This window comes from Acytostelium subglobosum (assembly GCF_000787575.1).
Source record: "Acytostelium subglobosum LB1 DNA, scaffold: scaffold13, whole genome shotgun sequence".
Lineage (NCBI taxonomy): Eukaryota > Evosea > Eumycetozoa > Acytosteliales > Acytosteliaceae > Acytostelium > Acytostelium subglobosum.
The window spans coordinates 505,527-521,687 of NW_012236520.1; the positions used below are offsets into that span (position 1 = coordinate 505,527).

The 16,161-nt window shown below is 42.3% G+C and overlaps 6 protein-coding genes across 6 annotated transcripts; all 6 read right to left on the reverse strand.

Annotated features, from left to right (window-relative positions):
* Nucleotides 1–47: 47 nt before the first annotated feature.
* On the reverse strand, nucleotides 48–1,694 carry SAMD00019534_068780 (hypothetical protein; the record flags this gene model as incomplete). The annotated part of the gene is made up of 2 exons (XM_012897990.1): nucleotides 48–1,356; nucleotides 1,423–1,694. 2 exons carry the CDS (start codon nucleotides 1,692–1,694, stop codon nucleotides 48–50), a joined length of 1,581 nt encoding a protein of 526 aa, XP_012753444.1.
* Nucleotides 1,695–2,528: 834 nt separating this feature from the next.
* On the reverse strand, nucleotides 2,529–3,746 carry SAMD00019534_068790 (hypothetical protein; the record flags this gene model as incomplete). Its single annotated transcript, XM_012897991.1, has 1 exon — nucleotides 2,529–3,746. The coding sequence occupies one exon, from the start codon at nucleotides 3,744–3,746 to the stop codon at nucleotides 2,529–2,531; it is 1,218 nt and encodes a 405-aa protein (XP_012753445.1).
* A 727-nt stretch (nucleotides 3,747–4,473) lies between these two features.
* On the reverse strand, nucleotides 4,474–6,501 carry SAMD00019534_068800 (hypothetical protein; the record flags this gene model as incomplete). Its single annotated transcript, XM_012897992.1, has 1 exon — nucleotides 4,474–6,501. The coding sequence occupies one exon, from the start codon at nucleotides 6,499–6,501 to the stop codon at nucleotides 4,474–4,476; it is 2,028 nt and encodes a 675-aa protein (XP_012753446.1).
* A 303-nt stretch (nucleotides 6,502–6,804) lies between these two features.
* SAMD00019534_068810 (hypothetical protein) lies at nucleotides 6,805–7,885 on the reverse strand (the record flags this gene model as incomplete). The annotated part of the gene is made up of 3 exons (XM_012897993.1): nucleotides 6,805–7,254; nucleotides 7,324–7,510; nucleotides 7,593–7,885. Coding segments are annotated over 3 exons (930 nt in total), but the record flags the coding sequence as incomplete, so codon positions are not given.
* Nucleotides 7,886–8,046: 161 nt separating this feature from the next.
* SAMD00019534_068820 (hypothetical protein) lies at nucleotides 8,047–10,236 on the reverse strand (the record flags this gene model as incomplete). Its single annotated transcript, XM_012897994.1, has 1 exon — nucleotides 8,047–10,236. A coding segment is annotated over one exon (2,190 nt), but the record flags the coding sequence as incomplete, so codon positions are not given.
* Nucleotides 10,237–13,108: 2,872 nt separating this feature from the next.
* On the reverse strand, nucleotides 13,109–13,955 carry SAMD00019534_068830 (hypothetical protein; the record flags this gene model as incomplete). Its single annotated transcript, XM_012897995.1, has 2 exons — nucleotides 13,109–13,199; nucleotides 13,297–13,955. 2 exons carry the CDS (start codon nucleotides 13,953–13,955, stop codon nucleotides 13,109–13,111), a joined length of 750 nt encoding a protein of 249 aa, XP_012753449.1.
* Nucleotides 13,956–16,161: the final 2,206 nt, after the last annotated feature.

The following is a 16,161-nucleotide window of genomic DNA, read 5'->3' on the forward strand; positions in this document are numbered from 1 at the left end:
GTAAAAGTGTCAAAAATGTCGATTTCTTTCATTTTGACAGTCATGATTTATTGTGTTGGCTCGGACTTGGTGTACAATGGATGGTCCTCTGGAAGTGGCAACGATGATGATAATGGTACCATGCAGACAAGTTGCATCATTAGTACTTCATTCTCCAATCTAAGTCTTTTGAGCTCTTCAGACATTTGTGTATTGATCACTGAATGATTGACGATGAAATGAATGGACTTTTTGATGAAAGGAGGCTGATCATATTCCTTTGTAGTCAATGTGGACACGAGGATGGAGTAGCAATCATTCACCTTGCGAACGATATCCACATACTCTTGATGATAACAAAACATTGTAAAGTTATACGTATGAACATTTGGTATGGTCGCCATCACCTTTTTGATAAACTGTGATCGATGGAGGTAATGTGACACGATACCATAGGGTATCTTTGATCCAATGGACAGAGTGTCCAACGTGTCGGTACGTGGTGCGATTGGTGAATGAGACGCAGCCTTGGACAATGACAGTGATTTGAGTGGGCACCTGACATACTTGAGTTGTCCAAATGAGTAGATGGTGAGATCAGTGAGAGAAGGAGGCATATGCTTGAGCACGTGCTTGAAGGCGCTGCCCACCTTTAGAGATGTGAGCGATGCAGGCAGCGTATTCTTGTTAAGCTTATGATTAAAGAGTTGGCCAAGAATGAGAGTGCGAAGGGATGATGGCAGCTTGCCTGCCAGGTCTCGATTGTATCGATATCCACAATTCAATGAAGTCAAAGTCTCTGGCAGAGTATCAGGCTTTATATCCTGATCGTCATTGGAGAAGGAGTCGCCCAGGCACAATGTTGTCAAACGTGGTGGCAGTATACCTTTCTCGAGTTGTTGAATAAAGTTATTGTCAAAGATCAGTGTTGTGATTGATGATGGCATACTACCAGGCTCCAATGTATTGTTGTTGTAGTTATTAATGTCCAAGTGTACAAATGTGTTGGGCAGTTGTCCAGGTAAGATCTTCTCTGTACAGTTCTCGATTGATAGATGTACAAGACCATTTGGTGTACTTGCTGTTGGTTGAACGATTGACTTGTACAGCCTGCTGATGTGCAGACTTGTCAGGGAACTTGGAAGTATCGACATGTCCAGTTGATGTGAGTACTTGTCAAAGGATAGCTCGGTCAATGAAGTAGGAAGTAGATCAGCTATCAGCTTCTGGTTGAATGATGAACCAAATGATAGTTTGGTCAATGAGCTGGGCAGGTCACCTTTGTTGATTGGCTTATTGAAGAAATGACCAAAGGTCAGCATGGCCAGAGACATGGGGAGGACACCACTTATACTCTGGTCGAACCGACTGGCAAGTCTAAGTGTGTGAAGGGAAGTAGGAAGCGCTCCTTCAATCAAAGGTGTATCGTACTGAGTTCCAAACGTGAGAGTCTTGAGCGATAAGGGCAGCACATTGGGTTTGATTGGATGTTTGAATGAATCACCTAGTCTCAGGTACTGTAGTGAGGAGGGCAACACACCAGGACGTAGTTTTTGGTTAAACCTTGATCCACCAGCAGTATTACCATGGAAAGAGAGTGTGATTAGTGATGTGGGCAGTGTGCCGACTTCAATCACCTTGTTGAATGCTCCACCCAACGTAAGTTCGGTCAGTGACGTTGGAAGAACGCCCAAACCAATCACCTGGTTGAACATTCCTCCAAACGTCAACGATGTCAATGACTTTGGTAGGTCATTCACTCCCAATGGCTTGTTGAACCTAGCCTTTGTTGTCCATCTTGAAGCTGTACTTGGAATATTCAAAGTTGTGACCACTTCACTCTTCTCCTCCGCCTCATGTTGTTCTAATGATGTTGTTGTTGTTGTTATTGTTGTTGAACATTCTTTGGTGTTTATAAGATGATATAATGGCATATAGTTGAATCTTAATGATGGTATACGATTGTATAATAGTTTAAACAATCGTTTACATGTTAGACCAAGACACAATTTATCAATTTCATTACTATCAACCTCTAACAATCTTATTAATACAACTAATGGTAATGTATCCATGGATATTAATGTATGTATTATCTCTATGAATGTGTCTGTTGTTGTTAGGTTGTTGATTAAGATGGTGTGTTGTCTTTTGCCAAGATGATCTTTGCACCAACTTTGTAAGGTTGTAGTTTTGTCAGTCTGGCCGTGCTTTTCCAAGAATGTGTTGAATACAGTAATAAATCAGACGTCTTGGCGCCAAGATAGTTCAAGGTATAACTCCATCTGATCTTATCCATTGTGCCCAGCCTGCAGGTATGACGACACCGGGCACAACTAACCTTCTGGCGGTGGAAGTCCATAGACAACAGGTCCATGGTGTACTCCCACTGCTCATCGGATGGTAGACCGATGGCGCCAGTCCAGAGCCATCAACAACAACAACAACAACAACTACCACAACAACAACAACAACAACAACATCAAAGACAACAACAACAACAACAACAACAACAACAATAAATATTGCAGTACTTCTTCTTTGTTTAATCAAGGGAATTGGTAGTGAAGTGACTTGAAGATGATGGATGGGTGGTTGAGAATGGTGGGCATGATCTTCTTCTTGATCCTTGCACCCTCCCTATCCTGATTGAATGTGCATATTCTGAATTGTAAGAGTGTCGTGTTGGAGGCCAGTGCATTGACAACAAGACCCAGATTCTCGTTATCATATAGCTTGCATCCAAGGGATTTGATGGCTGGACAATGATTTATGATGTAGGCAATGTCACTATTGGGAACACATTCATTTTCTCCAAGGTCCAGCTGCTCCACGTTGTTGAATGACTGAAGAATCTGCTCGCGGAGCGCCAGATTATCACTGACCCACAAGTATTCATAAGGAGCACTGTCGGTTCTTGTTGCGAGCCTGAGTGATCTCAATGGCATGTTGATGCATATCAACTTCTCAACGACAATATCGATGTGTAGAAGTGATGTGTGGTGCTGCAGGAGCGTCTCTAGCATTAGCCCGCCGATACCAGGCAAGTCCATGGAACAGATCTTCCTCAAAGATACCTGCTTGGCGATGTAGTGTGCGTACTCCTCCATGAAGTGGTCGTCGTCAACACCGGCCCCAATGAACAGAGACTCGACGCACGTGAGTCGAGCGAGTTGTGTAAAGAAGTGTCTGGCGTCGTGATTGACAAATCGATTGTACTCGGTGCTGAAGTCTAGAGTCAGCGAGGTGAGGTTGTTGAGCGTTGAAAGCGAGCCGAACAGTCTGACATAGAACGATGTGAATCGGGTCACATATTGTTGTTCCTCCATGATCATATGTTCATCACTCGGGACACATATCATCACTTCTTCGAGGCTTGCGTATGATGCCAGCGTCGCTCCAAAGCCATCTTCATCAAAGGTGTCTGGATGCACAACGCAGTTCAAGATCCCAATGTTTGTCAACATCAAGTCGGTGCAACGGACGTCGGTGAAGAGCGCTGCGAGTTCGCGATGGAGCGCGATCGTCTCATCTTGGGAGATGTGCTCATAGTTGCGGGTGAGCTTGCATTGAATCTGCGACACTTGTTGATGCAACGAGTAACGATTGGAGGTGAAGTGATGATCCACCAACTCTCTAAAGGCATTGACCTCTCCAGTGAATCGCTTGTTCATCCTCACGATGAATGTATGGAAGCTCCAGCAGACGAGGCTGAGCGACCTCCACCAAGTCCCATCAAAGTTTGTAGCAATGTCATCGTGGAGCATACGTATCACTCTTTGCCAGATCGTATGGTCTACCAATGAAGAACTTGATAAAGTGTTGTATCTTGCCATTAATTATTAGTATGTATGAGGTAGAGATACAGGTATGTTGTACAACAACAACAACAACAACAACAACAACAACAACAACAACAACAACAACAACAACAACAACAACAACAACAAGACACAACTTTTGTGCGAGAGCACGCTCAATTGTTGAGTTTCTTATCTATATTATTTATACAATATCATTTGAATGATTATCCAACTTTGTTGGTAGTCCATCTAATGGAGGTGTTATCTTTAAACTAATATTTAATCTATTATACATATCTGTAAACAATCTTTTACAACATAATGATAAAGAAACAATATCAATCAATGATTGTTTCTTATTACCATGATCATCATTGATACTCAATTGTTTAATTATCTCTCTAATAATAAATATAGATAATCTATCCATTCTCTAAATATTAGTGTTCAATATGAATATATGACACTTTATTTTGAAAAGCAGAAAGGTGAGTTCGGTGTGATTGTGTGTGTTGCGCGCAGAGTTGGCTAGACTTATCTGCACTCCTGTGTCTGCTTTTCAAAATAAAGTGTCATATGAATTAACGAATGTATGAATGACGTAATGAAGAAAGTTTTTGTGAGTGTGTTGGATGACAATGTGACTATTTCCTTTTTTGGATTCTGATTGAAGTTCAACAAGTTGATTACTTTATTTCCTTCTTCTTGTACTTTTGACATCCGTCACAACCTTTGACTTTGTTGATGCTCCACCATCACCCAACTCTGCAAGTCGCGCTTTGATTTGATCATTCTCCTCTTTCAACTTGTTGATCTCATTGCCTAGTTGTAATAGATGATCGTTGTCTCGTTTCAATCTTTTGTTCTCTTCTTCCAATTCTGTAGCCAATCCAGCTGCCGAGTCCAATGTGAAGTATTGTATTGTTGTTCCAAATCGTTTCTTGTTGTACGATCTCGATTCAATTTGAACTTTGAGTACCATAATGGCATGCCATTGATCAATCTTGCGTATCAATACCTTCCACTTGTGACGATCGTCGTTGTCAACGTCGTACGTGTCCACATTGGGGAATGCTTGAATGATGGACTTTAGGAACTTTGCTCGACGGCTGTCGATGGAGCTGGATGCCATCACTGGTGTCTTTGCCGACAGGGTCAGCGATGTCATGTGATGTTTGATCGATGGCAATGCCTCCTTTCTAACATTGGTGCTCACATGTTGTATCGAGAGTGATCGAATTGGTTGAGCAGTCTTGACCAACTTTAGTTGAGGGAAGGAGCTAATATTGAGGTGTGTGACACTGGGACACTTGATTGAGTTCTTTTGCGATGAGCCAATGGTCAGTGATGTGAGTGATTGAGGTATCACTTTGTTTTCTATTCGTTTGTTGTAATGATCTCCAAAGATCAATGTTGCCAGCGTGGTTGGTAGTACGTCAACGAGTAGTTCTTGATTGAATGTTCGTCCAAACTTCAAGGAGGTCAACGACGAGGGCAGCTGACCAGGATTGATCAGTCGATTAAATTGATCATTAAACTCCAGTGACAAGATTGATGATGGGAGACTGCCTGGGATGATACTCTGGTTGAATGATCTAGAGTAGTCTCCCTTGAATATCAACGTCTCCAAGGAGTCTGGAATGAATCCAACGGGGATAGGTTGATTAAACTCTTGTCTAAAGGTCAGGATCTTGAGGGAGTTGGGCAGAGATCCAACGACAAGGTATCGATCAGACTCGCCTCCGATGATCAACTTGACCAATGAGCTGGGTAGTGAACCATGCTCTAATGCCTGATCAAACCTTCTACCAATCTCCAACATGGTGAGCGACGAGGGGAGAGTGCCAATTGGCAATGGGTGCTTGTAATCCTCGCCAAGATATAGCGTTTGTAATGACGAGGGTAGATGACCAGGCAGCAAAGGTTGTTTGAAACCCTGATTGAAGTGCAACGTCTTGAGACGAGCTGGTAGCACACCTGGTCCAAACGGTTGGTTGTACCATGAATGTTCAAAGGAAAGCACTGTGAGGGATTGGGGCAGAGCACCAACTTTGAACGGTCGATCAAATTTGTTGCGCATTATTAGGCTCTCGAGATGGTTTGGCAATACTCCAGGATGGAACTCATGAGCGTATCCTCCTTTCAAGCTCAATGTGATCAGACTGCTTGGTAGCACTCCAATGTCAAACTCTTGTTTGAAATCATTCTCTATCGTGAGTGATGTGATTGATTGCGGCAGTGAACGAGGTTGGATCTGTTGCTTAGAGTTGAAGGACATCTTTAGCTTGGTGAGTGACTGGGGAAGTAGTCCAGGCAGCAGTTCTTGCTCAAAGAGACGGTCAAGCTTTAGCGATCTGAGTGATGAGGGTAGCAGATTGGGCGTGATCAATTGTTTCGTCATGGAATTGAATGAGGCAAGATCCAACTTTATGAGTCCTGAAGGTAGGACGCCTGGTTGCAGTTCCATGTCAAATCGGTTGTGAAGTGACAGCTTGGTGAGTGATGGAGGTAGTTGTGATGGTTCCAGTTTCCTTTTGAATTCGTAGCCCAGTGTCAAGCAGGTGAGTGATGGTGAGAGAGTGGGCAGATACCTCGAGGACTTGTGGTACAACTCTGTGACGTGTGCTGGGGCTGTGGACTTGATTGATGGTGGTAGTTTAACGACACTTGGAGTGACATTGAGTTTGATAGGTCTCTTGTTGTACAACTCTGCAAACATAAGTTTACAAGTCATTCCCAAACAAACTGAATCCATATCATAATCACAAAGATATTCAAATATCTTTCTCAATACTACTAATGTTCTTTGTTGTTGGTCCATAATCTCTAATTATCTATCTATCAATTATTATTATAGTATATCTTTGTATCTATACAGAATGACACAATTCATGTCATGTTCCTGATTGGTCACACTTAGGTCGACACGACACCCACACTTGATCAAACGTCTTTGTGATTCTTCTAAAAAAAAAATATTAAGTTTTGATCTTGTTATTCGTCGAGTGACGTTTGAAGCCTACTGTTTGACGAATGGCTGGATGACCTTGACGATCTCAGTGTCGAATGGAGTGTCTGGCAGTTGTTGACCGTCAAGTATGTTCTTTGTTGCGGTGAGGTCAAGTTGAGCGTTGTGTGGCCTGGGTGCGCCAGATGGTGGATGGTTGGCTGCTTTGATGCTGGCTGGATCAATGTTGAGAAGTTTGGACATGTCCACAGCCATGTCATATTTAGTCTTTCGTTGAGTGCCAGTGAATTGAATCACTCCCTTGACCAACTGATCGTCCTGAGTCTTCTTCTGTATCAACATGATTGAACACTTGGCAACATCATCCACCAGAGTTGGATAACGTATCTGCCAATTGTCAACATCATTGTTTGGATTCTTTAATAGTTGTTCAGCAACCACTGTCACTGCACTCTCGCCAAGTGTCTCTACCTGTCCATAAAGTACTGGTACTCTAAGTATAACCTTGGATTGTTTGATTGATTGAGTGAGTACCCTGAGCGAGTGATCGTTGAGTGAACATAATCTACTTACATTTCTCGAGTTTGATCTGGTGGCAACTATCTCTGACTCCTTCTTTGTCTCACCATAGAATGACAGTGGATTGGTAACAGAGTCTGGGTAATATGGTGGATGCTTGCCATCAAACACATAGTCTGACGAGATTAGGAACAAGTATGCATTCAATTGTTTGGCAAGATCTGAGAGATACTCTGTTGACCTACATGATTAGGTGTTAGTAAGTGTAGAGGTAGGTAGGGTAGGGCATTGACTTGACACAAAGACAAAGACAAGGGACTTACAGAACGTTTAACTTTATAACTCTGTCTTTGTCATTCTCACAGACATCTGGTCTACGTTCTGCAGCACAATGTATAATGACGTTTGGTTTGAATGCTGTTACTGTGGCTTTGAGATGTTCCTTATCATCCATATTGACCTTGGCCAGAGGGTATGTATCTTTATATAGATCATAACGTGAATACGCCAGTCCAAGCAACTCGAATTGATTCTTATACTGCTCAGACATCAATACTCTACAATATGCTCTACCAAGCAAACCAGATGCACCTGTTACCAATACTCTTATACTCATTGTCTTTATTAGTTATATATGTTATTATTATCTTTTGTTGTTGTTGTGTTGGGAGAATGAAGTGAATGAAGTGAGAGGTGTGTTGAAGTTCAACAAAACACTTCAACTTCACTCATTCATTCATTTGAGAGAGATACACATAATTAGTTAGTTTATTTCTTTCTTCTTGTGATTGACTTCTTGGTCTCTAGTGGCTTTGTTGGTACTACTGCTACTGTAGTTGGCATAACCGTGGCTGGTAGCTTTGATGCACGTGGTCTTGTCTTTGGTTGAAGTGCTTGAGGCATTGGTGGTGGAGTGGCCGCCTTTGATCGTCGACGATCACCTTCCAACGCTACCAGACGTGCTTTAAGTTGTTCATTCTCTTCTTTCAACGCTTGTAGATCATCGACATAATGTGCCATCTCATCATTCTCTTGTTGCAATCTCTTGTTCTCCTCTTCTAACTCTTCCAATAGTCCTGCTTGTGATTGTGTCGTAAAGAAGTATATAGTTTCCTTTCTGTTGTTGTTGTTGTTCCTGTTGTCATCATCACCATAATCATCATCATTATCATTGTCATCATTTGATAATGTACTCTCACTTATTAATAATAATGCATGATATGGACCAAGACGACGAATCCTAACACTCCAATTGGGTCCGTTGACAATGTCATAAGTGTCCACCAATGGGAATCCACGAATGATTGACTTGATGAACGTAGCACGACGAGTGTCTATGGCACTTGATGCCAGAGAAGGTGTCCTTGCCATCAGTTTCAAAGTTGACAAGTGTTCCTTGTACGATGGCACTGCTTCCTGTCTAATGACGTTGGTGCTGACATGGCAGACGTGAAGTGAACAGAGTGACGACGGGAAGTGGACCTTCTTGAATTGATTGAATTGGTAGATCGACAGATAGGTCAAACTACTCGGACACTTGACCGTCAGCTTTTGTCCGAGGCCAATGGTCAACGAGGTGAGCGACGCGGGCAACATCCTTTTTGGAATTGATCGATTGAACGTCTCGCCAAAGACCAACGTTTGAAGTGATGTTGGCAACACATCAGTCTTGATCTCTTGATTGAAGTTGTCGCCAAAGACCAACGATGTGAGTGAGTTGGGTAGGTCACCAGGTTGGATCGGTCTGTCATACTTGTCACTGAATGACAGGGAGAGGAGTGACGTTGGCAGACTGTTGGGCGTGATGATCTGATTGAATGAATGTCTGCCTAGGTTATCATTGGCGAATGACAGTTCCCTCAGTGAGTCGGGTAGATAACCAACGGGGATCGGATGATTGAAAGCCCCACCAAACGCCAGTGTCTTTAACGTTGTTGGCAGGGACCCGACGACAAGACAATCGTTGTACGTGGAAGACAAGGTCAAATGGACGAGCGAGCTGGGCAATGACATTAGCATCTGTTTGAAGGCATATCCAATCTCCAACCGGGTCAAGGAGTTGGGTAGGACACTCGGTGGTATCGGTTGATTGAAGCTATTACCCAGGTTGAGTTTGCGAAGGGTTGGGGGCAGGTCACCAACATCGACCACTTGATTGAACGATGCACCAAGGTCAAGTGTCAATAGTGAGCGTGGCAGTACACCGGGTAGGAATGCTCTGTTGAACTTTGACGAGTCGATAAACGACAATGAGGTGAGTGCTGGAGGTAGTGCACCTGCTCGGAACATCTGATTGAACGCGTTGCTCAGAGTCAGAGACACTAGCGAGTCGGGGAGCACACCAGGCATCAACTCTTTATCAAACCTTGATTGATCGGTGAATGAAAGAGTGAGCAAGGTGGCAGGCAACACGCCCACTTTGATCTCCTGGTTGAAAAATTGGCCAAGCGCCAGGTTGGTCAATGCTGGCGGTAGTGATCGTTGCTCCAGCGCATGATTGAACGTGTGACCAACCACCAATGTTCTGAGTGACGCTGGCAGTAGTCCTGGCATCAAATCTTGATTGAACCCTGATCCAAAGGTCAACGAGGTGAGCGACGATGGTAGGATGCCTGGCTGCAGAACTTGCTTCGTGATTGTATTGAATCGTCGCAGGTCCAAGGTCTTGAGGGTCGATGGTAGATCACCTTGTGCCAGCTCATAGTTGAGCTGACAGTGTAGGGTCAACGAGGTGAGTGACGCGGGCAGTACATTGGGCATAATTCGTTTCTTGTATCTGCTGCCCACGACCAACCTGGTCAATGTTGGCGGTAGGTTCTTGATGTCCTTTATATAGTCGTGATACAACTCCACACCAGCGTCGGGCGATAGTTTATCGATTGTTGTTGGTGTAACATTGAGTCGTAGTTGTCTCTTGTTGTACATCTCTGTGAAGCATCGTTTACACGTCAGTCCAAACGACACACAATCAATCTCATATTCACGACTACTCAATTGATCAAATATATTTCTAATTATTATTAATGATAATCTATCCATCATGTACTCTAATGTAATAAATAATTATTATTTATCTGTATAAATTATGACGAACAAAATGATCACTCAGATCATGTCATCTTAAAAAATATCTTGGTCGTTTCAAAAACGAACAATTCTTGAAAAAGTCTGGGGCAAGGGCGAGGGCAAGGGCTTGACGTGATGATATGTTTATTTCCTTCCTCTTGTACTCTTGGCAATAGGCTTGGATGGTGGCGCAGTAGGTACAACAACATTGATCTCCCATTCCTTCAAATATTGATTGAGTTGATTGGTAACTGACTCTGTCTTCTCATTCAATCTCTCCACTTGGTTCTTGAGTTGATCATTCTCTTGTTTCAATTGATTGATCTCTTCATCAGTCTTAATGCTCAACTTGTGTGACTACTCCAACTTGATTTCAAACGATTAGTCCCTGCTCTGAATCTTGCCATTAAACTCTCCATACTTGTCCAATGGAAGGAACTGTATTCTCTTCTTGTTGTTTGATTGTTGGTGGTATGCACTGCTGAGAATGATTGAATTCCAAGGATCGATCTTGCGAAGTTGAACACTGTACTCCTTACTATGTATGTTGTAAGTGTCAACGTTTGGTATCGATTGGATCAATGTCTTGATTTGTTCAATTCTACGTCCGGAGCCAGTCATCGTATAGAGTGATTGGCTGTCAATGGTGAATAATCTAAAATGTTGTTTGGTCGATGGACATTCCCTGATGAGCTCCTTGGTAGGGCCAATTCTAAAATATATGGATCTATGCTTGTTGTTGATGACCATTGACCCAATGTTGTCACATTTGATAGATGTTATGAGACCCAAAGATCCCATCTCAAGTCTATCTAAACATGGGAATGACACTGGTGAGTTGTAAACTATGAGTGATGTGAGTGATGATGGGAGCTCATCGGCCGTCAGTGGAAAGGAGTACGATTCACCCATGTCCAATTCAGTGATTGATGGTGGCAACACTTCAGGTAGGATTCGCGATTCGAATCGGCTACCAAACTTGAGTGATGTCAACGATGTTGGTAGAGTATCATATTGGATCGGGTGTTTGTATGTTGGACTCATTGTCAATGTCTTGAGTGATGATGGTAACGTGCCAGGTGTGATTGGTTGATGATCATAGGGCAGGTCACAATGTATAAACGATAACTCGGTCAATGAAGCCGGCAGCGCCCCTAGAGGGATTACACCATCAAAGCAATGCGAAATGTAGAGTGATTGGAGAGAGTTGGGTAGCATTCCAACTGTGATCACTGGATTGGCATAGAGTGACAGGGATGCGAGTGAGTTGGGAAGTGAATCTAGATCGATCGTCCTGCCGTTGAATATTGACACTGTCAGTGCGGTCTTCGAGACAGTAGAATGTCTCGAAGAATAGATCTATTGAACCCATCTCCAAGATCCAAGGTCTGAAGAGATGTGGGCAGTACACCAGGACGAAGTTGTTGGTTATATAATGTATTCTTTGTGCCCAACGATAGATAGGTGAGTGATGGCGGTAGTGATCCAACTGTAAACTTTTGATTGTAATGTGACCCAAGACTGAGTGATTGTAAACGTCTTGGTAACACTCCAGGCAAGAACTCTTTGTTATAGAATGAGTATGCGGCAAATGTCAATGCTGTCAGTGACTCGGGCAGCACTCCCAATCCTATTTCATGATCGAAATCAGAACCAATGTTTAGTGTTTCCAATATTCGAGGTAGTGATCGTTTGCTAAAGATTGGATTGAATCGATTACCCAGCGTCAGTGATATAAGTGATGATGGGAGGAAGCCTGCCAAGATAGTATCCTCGTATTTACAACCAAGTGACAATGATGTGATTGATGATGGTAAGCATTCAATCATTCCGATCGGATAGTCGCCCATGTCTAGAGTCCTGAGTGATGAGGGTAGGCTTCCAGAGTGTTAGTCCCCTTTAATCTTGGTACTGGTAATCTTTAGTGATGTGAGTGAATGAGGCAGGTCGGATTGGTCAAGCTGATTGAAGTTGGGACCAAGCTCGAGGTGTCTCAATGTTGGTGGGAGTCTGTTTGTAAAGTGAGAAAGGTTGTAGACCATCTCATCATTGGGCAACAATGATATTCCTTTGATACTATTCGGTGCAACATCGATTTGTAGTTGTCGTTTCCTGTTGTTGTACATCTCTGTAAACAATCTTTTGCAAGTCATACTCAAACATAATGAATCAATATCATCTTTGATACTCAATTGATCAAATATCACTCTTATAACTATTAATGGTAAACTATTCATCAAAGTATCTATCTCTATCTCTTTGTGTGATTGAATGAATTTTAATTAATGATTGAAAAGGATGAATTGTTGGTGAGTGAGGGCAAGGGTGAGGATATGGGAATACAACTTTACAGATGATATTTATTGAGTTGGTTGGCTTTGTGATCTTGAGGCTAGTTAATTATCAGGGGATAAAGGTGAATATCTTTGTATCTTGCTCAACTCCACGCCAATGTTATGGTCCTCCAATCCATTGAAATGATTATCCTTGATATCAATCTCATCATGATCTACTTTGTTATTGTCTCCATTTGAATCCAAGATGGGCAGACTAAGGTATGTATCACCCGGTGTAGCTTCATCATCAGTATCAGATTTTGTTATCCTATTGATAAAGGAGGTACACTTGTTCCTTATCCACTCTGATAGACCTTGTTCCAAAAATCTGTGTGATAGGTAGGCCAGTGCAAGGCCAGCGGGAAGCGCAATGAGAAAATCAGCCACGGCAGTACCTGAGTTTGAGAAGTCGCCTCCTGCCAACCTGAAGAAATATTTTACAATATCAATGGCCACGAAATGGAGAAGATACCATGAGAAAGAGACGTCTCCAAGCCATAGGAGGAAACGAGGAATATAAGGTGGATGCTCTTTGAATGTGAGAGCCATGATGATGAACAAAGTCGATAATGGACCACCCCATTGTGAGAGTCCATGAGTATAGGAATGAGATGGTCGGGCATACCAAATGAGGTAGACGATGTTGCAAAGGATCAACATTGCAGAGAACCATTTGTTCTTGATTGATGTTGACATATAGAGGAATCCACCAAACATTCCGACAGCAAAGTCCCAAATGATCGGATTGCACATCAGATTCATGTATCCAAACCACATGTCGTCTGTATAGTTAGGCAGAAGAGACCAATTACCAGTTCGAATGATTGGGAACAAGACAAGAGTGATCACAATCCAAAACATGAGTGCTGTGTATCGCTGACCACGGGCAAGCATTGAAAGTCCGAATATCAAGTAGAAGTAGATTTCAAAGTTGAGCGTCCAGGCGAGTCCAAATGTTTGTCCAAAGTATGGAGCATCTTTGGGGTTGACAGGATAGAAGAATAAAGTTTTAAAAACTTCGTTGGCCTTTAGTGGAGTAACCAAGAAAGATGATTCACGTAGGAATGTCACTGTGAAGATCATCTGAATGGCAAAGATAATAGCAAACACTGGCCAAATACGAGCGAATCGTTTGATTAGGAATGTTGCAACATATTTGAGTGAACCATCTGATGAACGGGTGGTGTACACCATGATGAATCCACTGACCAGGAAGAACAGGTCGACTCCCATTGCACCCGGTCTTAGATATATCAAGCTCCATGCATATATTGGTGTACTCATGAAGATGAATTGATCATGGCATAATACTACTAACAATGCTGCAATACCTCGCAAAGCCTGTATCCAATCAAGTGACTGACTACTCTTGGATGTAATATTTTTGTCCGCTTGCTTGTTACAATTTTTAGTAATACCTTTGCAACTCTTTGGAATAAACTGCATTTTTCTTCTCTAATATATAAAAAAAAATTAGAAAATTATTAGTAATATTATTATTATTATATATTATTATTATTATTATTATTGGACTGATTCTGATTATTATTTTGTTATACTGAATCCTATTTATATCCATCGAATATTTTTTCTTTGGAATAAGAGTATACATTATATTGTTAATTATTTAGTTGAGATATTCTTAACCAGGGAGACTTGATCGTTCCTTTAATTGTCAGGAATTATCAGTCCGGGAGTGTAAACTAATGGAGTGATGTTCTAATAACTAAATGATACTATTCAGAGGATCCATAGGGTCTGTCTACTTTTGGCAGTGTCCAGGGTCCAGTGTCCTGGACAACAGTTTTTACAAAAAAGTATTTCCCGTGATACACACCTGATCAGGAATGGGGGTTATTTGCACTGATCATTGAAAAGAAATTTCAGTGCATGCCAACACGTTGCATCCGGAGTATGTCCACATCGACTTACACAATGATCTCATAGATAGTAATGGAATTGGGTTCCAAACTAAATGAGAGATGTAAAAGTAAAGTATCTGATAGTGTCGATTAGCGAAGATAGAGTTCTATCCTTTGACAGTGTTCTCTGAATTCGATTGCCCTGGTGGAGTTGGAAGTGCAACGTATGAGTGGTCTCCAGGAACCAAGTTGCCTTCTCTATCGACGTTGTCATTAATCTCATAGATTGAGCGATTGATTACCTTTGAAATACTCCACCTGAATATTTGGCCACGTTATGGTAGACTGGGAAGAAAGACAATACCTAACTCGTTGAACAGAAAAATCTGGACAAACAGTTGTAGACAGACTATCTATGAACAATGCGAAGACCTTAATTGCTCGAGCTCAATGTCATACTAATCCATCAGTCAATCATTCAATCAATCATACAACGATTATCATTTTTAATCGATCAACATCACATTTATTGAATTATAAATATGTTTCACATGTTGTCGCACCAATGTATCCATCTTGTGTCCTCTCTGCCGACTCTATATCTTGGTGTTTGTCTATTGCGGTGCCGCTTTCCAACTCTGTGATGTCATTGTTATACTTGGCCGTAACTTCGTTGGATAATGTGATGCCAGAACGTGATAGACCTCATAACATATCTTGGATGTTGTTGTACTAATCCATCAACCTGTCAAGTACTCCATCTTAACCGATAGGTAACATTAACACCTCAAAGGTCCTCTTGTGTCGCTGTAACATAAACTTCTCCACTGTTCCTCTGTAGAATCGCCCAGTCTTTCCATTGTCATAGTTCATGAAGACAAGAACTTCGGCTCCTTCGATCCTGCTGTCATCTTGTTGAGTGTAGGCAGTGGCAATGCACACGTTACAGTCAACTGACTATCTGTTCCTTGATCAAATCACTTCATTTTGCTCATCGTAATCAGATGACTTGACTGTGCCAGTTTCCAACGTCTACCTCAATCGACATCACATAGACTTTGTCGCCATCATTGTAATAGTGTGTGTTCCCACAGCAGCATCGATGTGTCCTGCAACTGTGGCACATCCTCCATCATTGGAACAAGCGCATGTTCAATGGTACCGGTCTGTGTTTGCTCGCCATCACTGTTGTCCATTCATGTCTCGCTAGGAAATGGATGGTGGGAATTGTCCGATGGTCTGTTTGATGACGTTGCCGCGCTTCAGCTGCACTTGACACAACTACAAATGGTACCGTTGGCATTGCGTTCCAATACCAACTTATTGACGTAGTGCCTTCCTTCTGGTGCAATGTTGATTAGGCGGTCAAGCGATCCGACCAAATAGATGGCTTCAGGTAGGTGATGGTAGAGGCAATGAATCGTGGTCGTTGTAGTGCTTGTAGTGGTCGTTGTTGTAGTAGTACTGCTGCTGCTGGTGTTGCTGGTGTTTCTGGTGTTGTTGACACAATGCTCGCTGTCTGATGTGTCAATCTCCATTTCCTCTAATAGTAGACATTCATCGTTGTTACTATTGTGGTTGCTTGTGTTTGACATTGTTGGTAGTGGAGCAATGGAGTACTCAAAGTG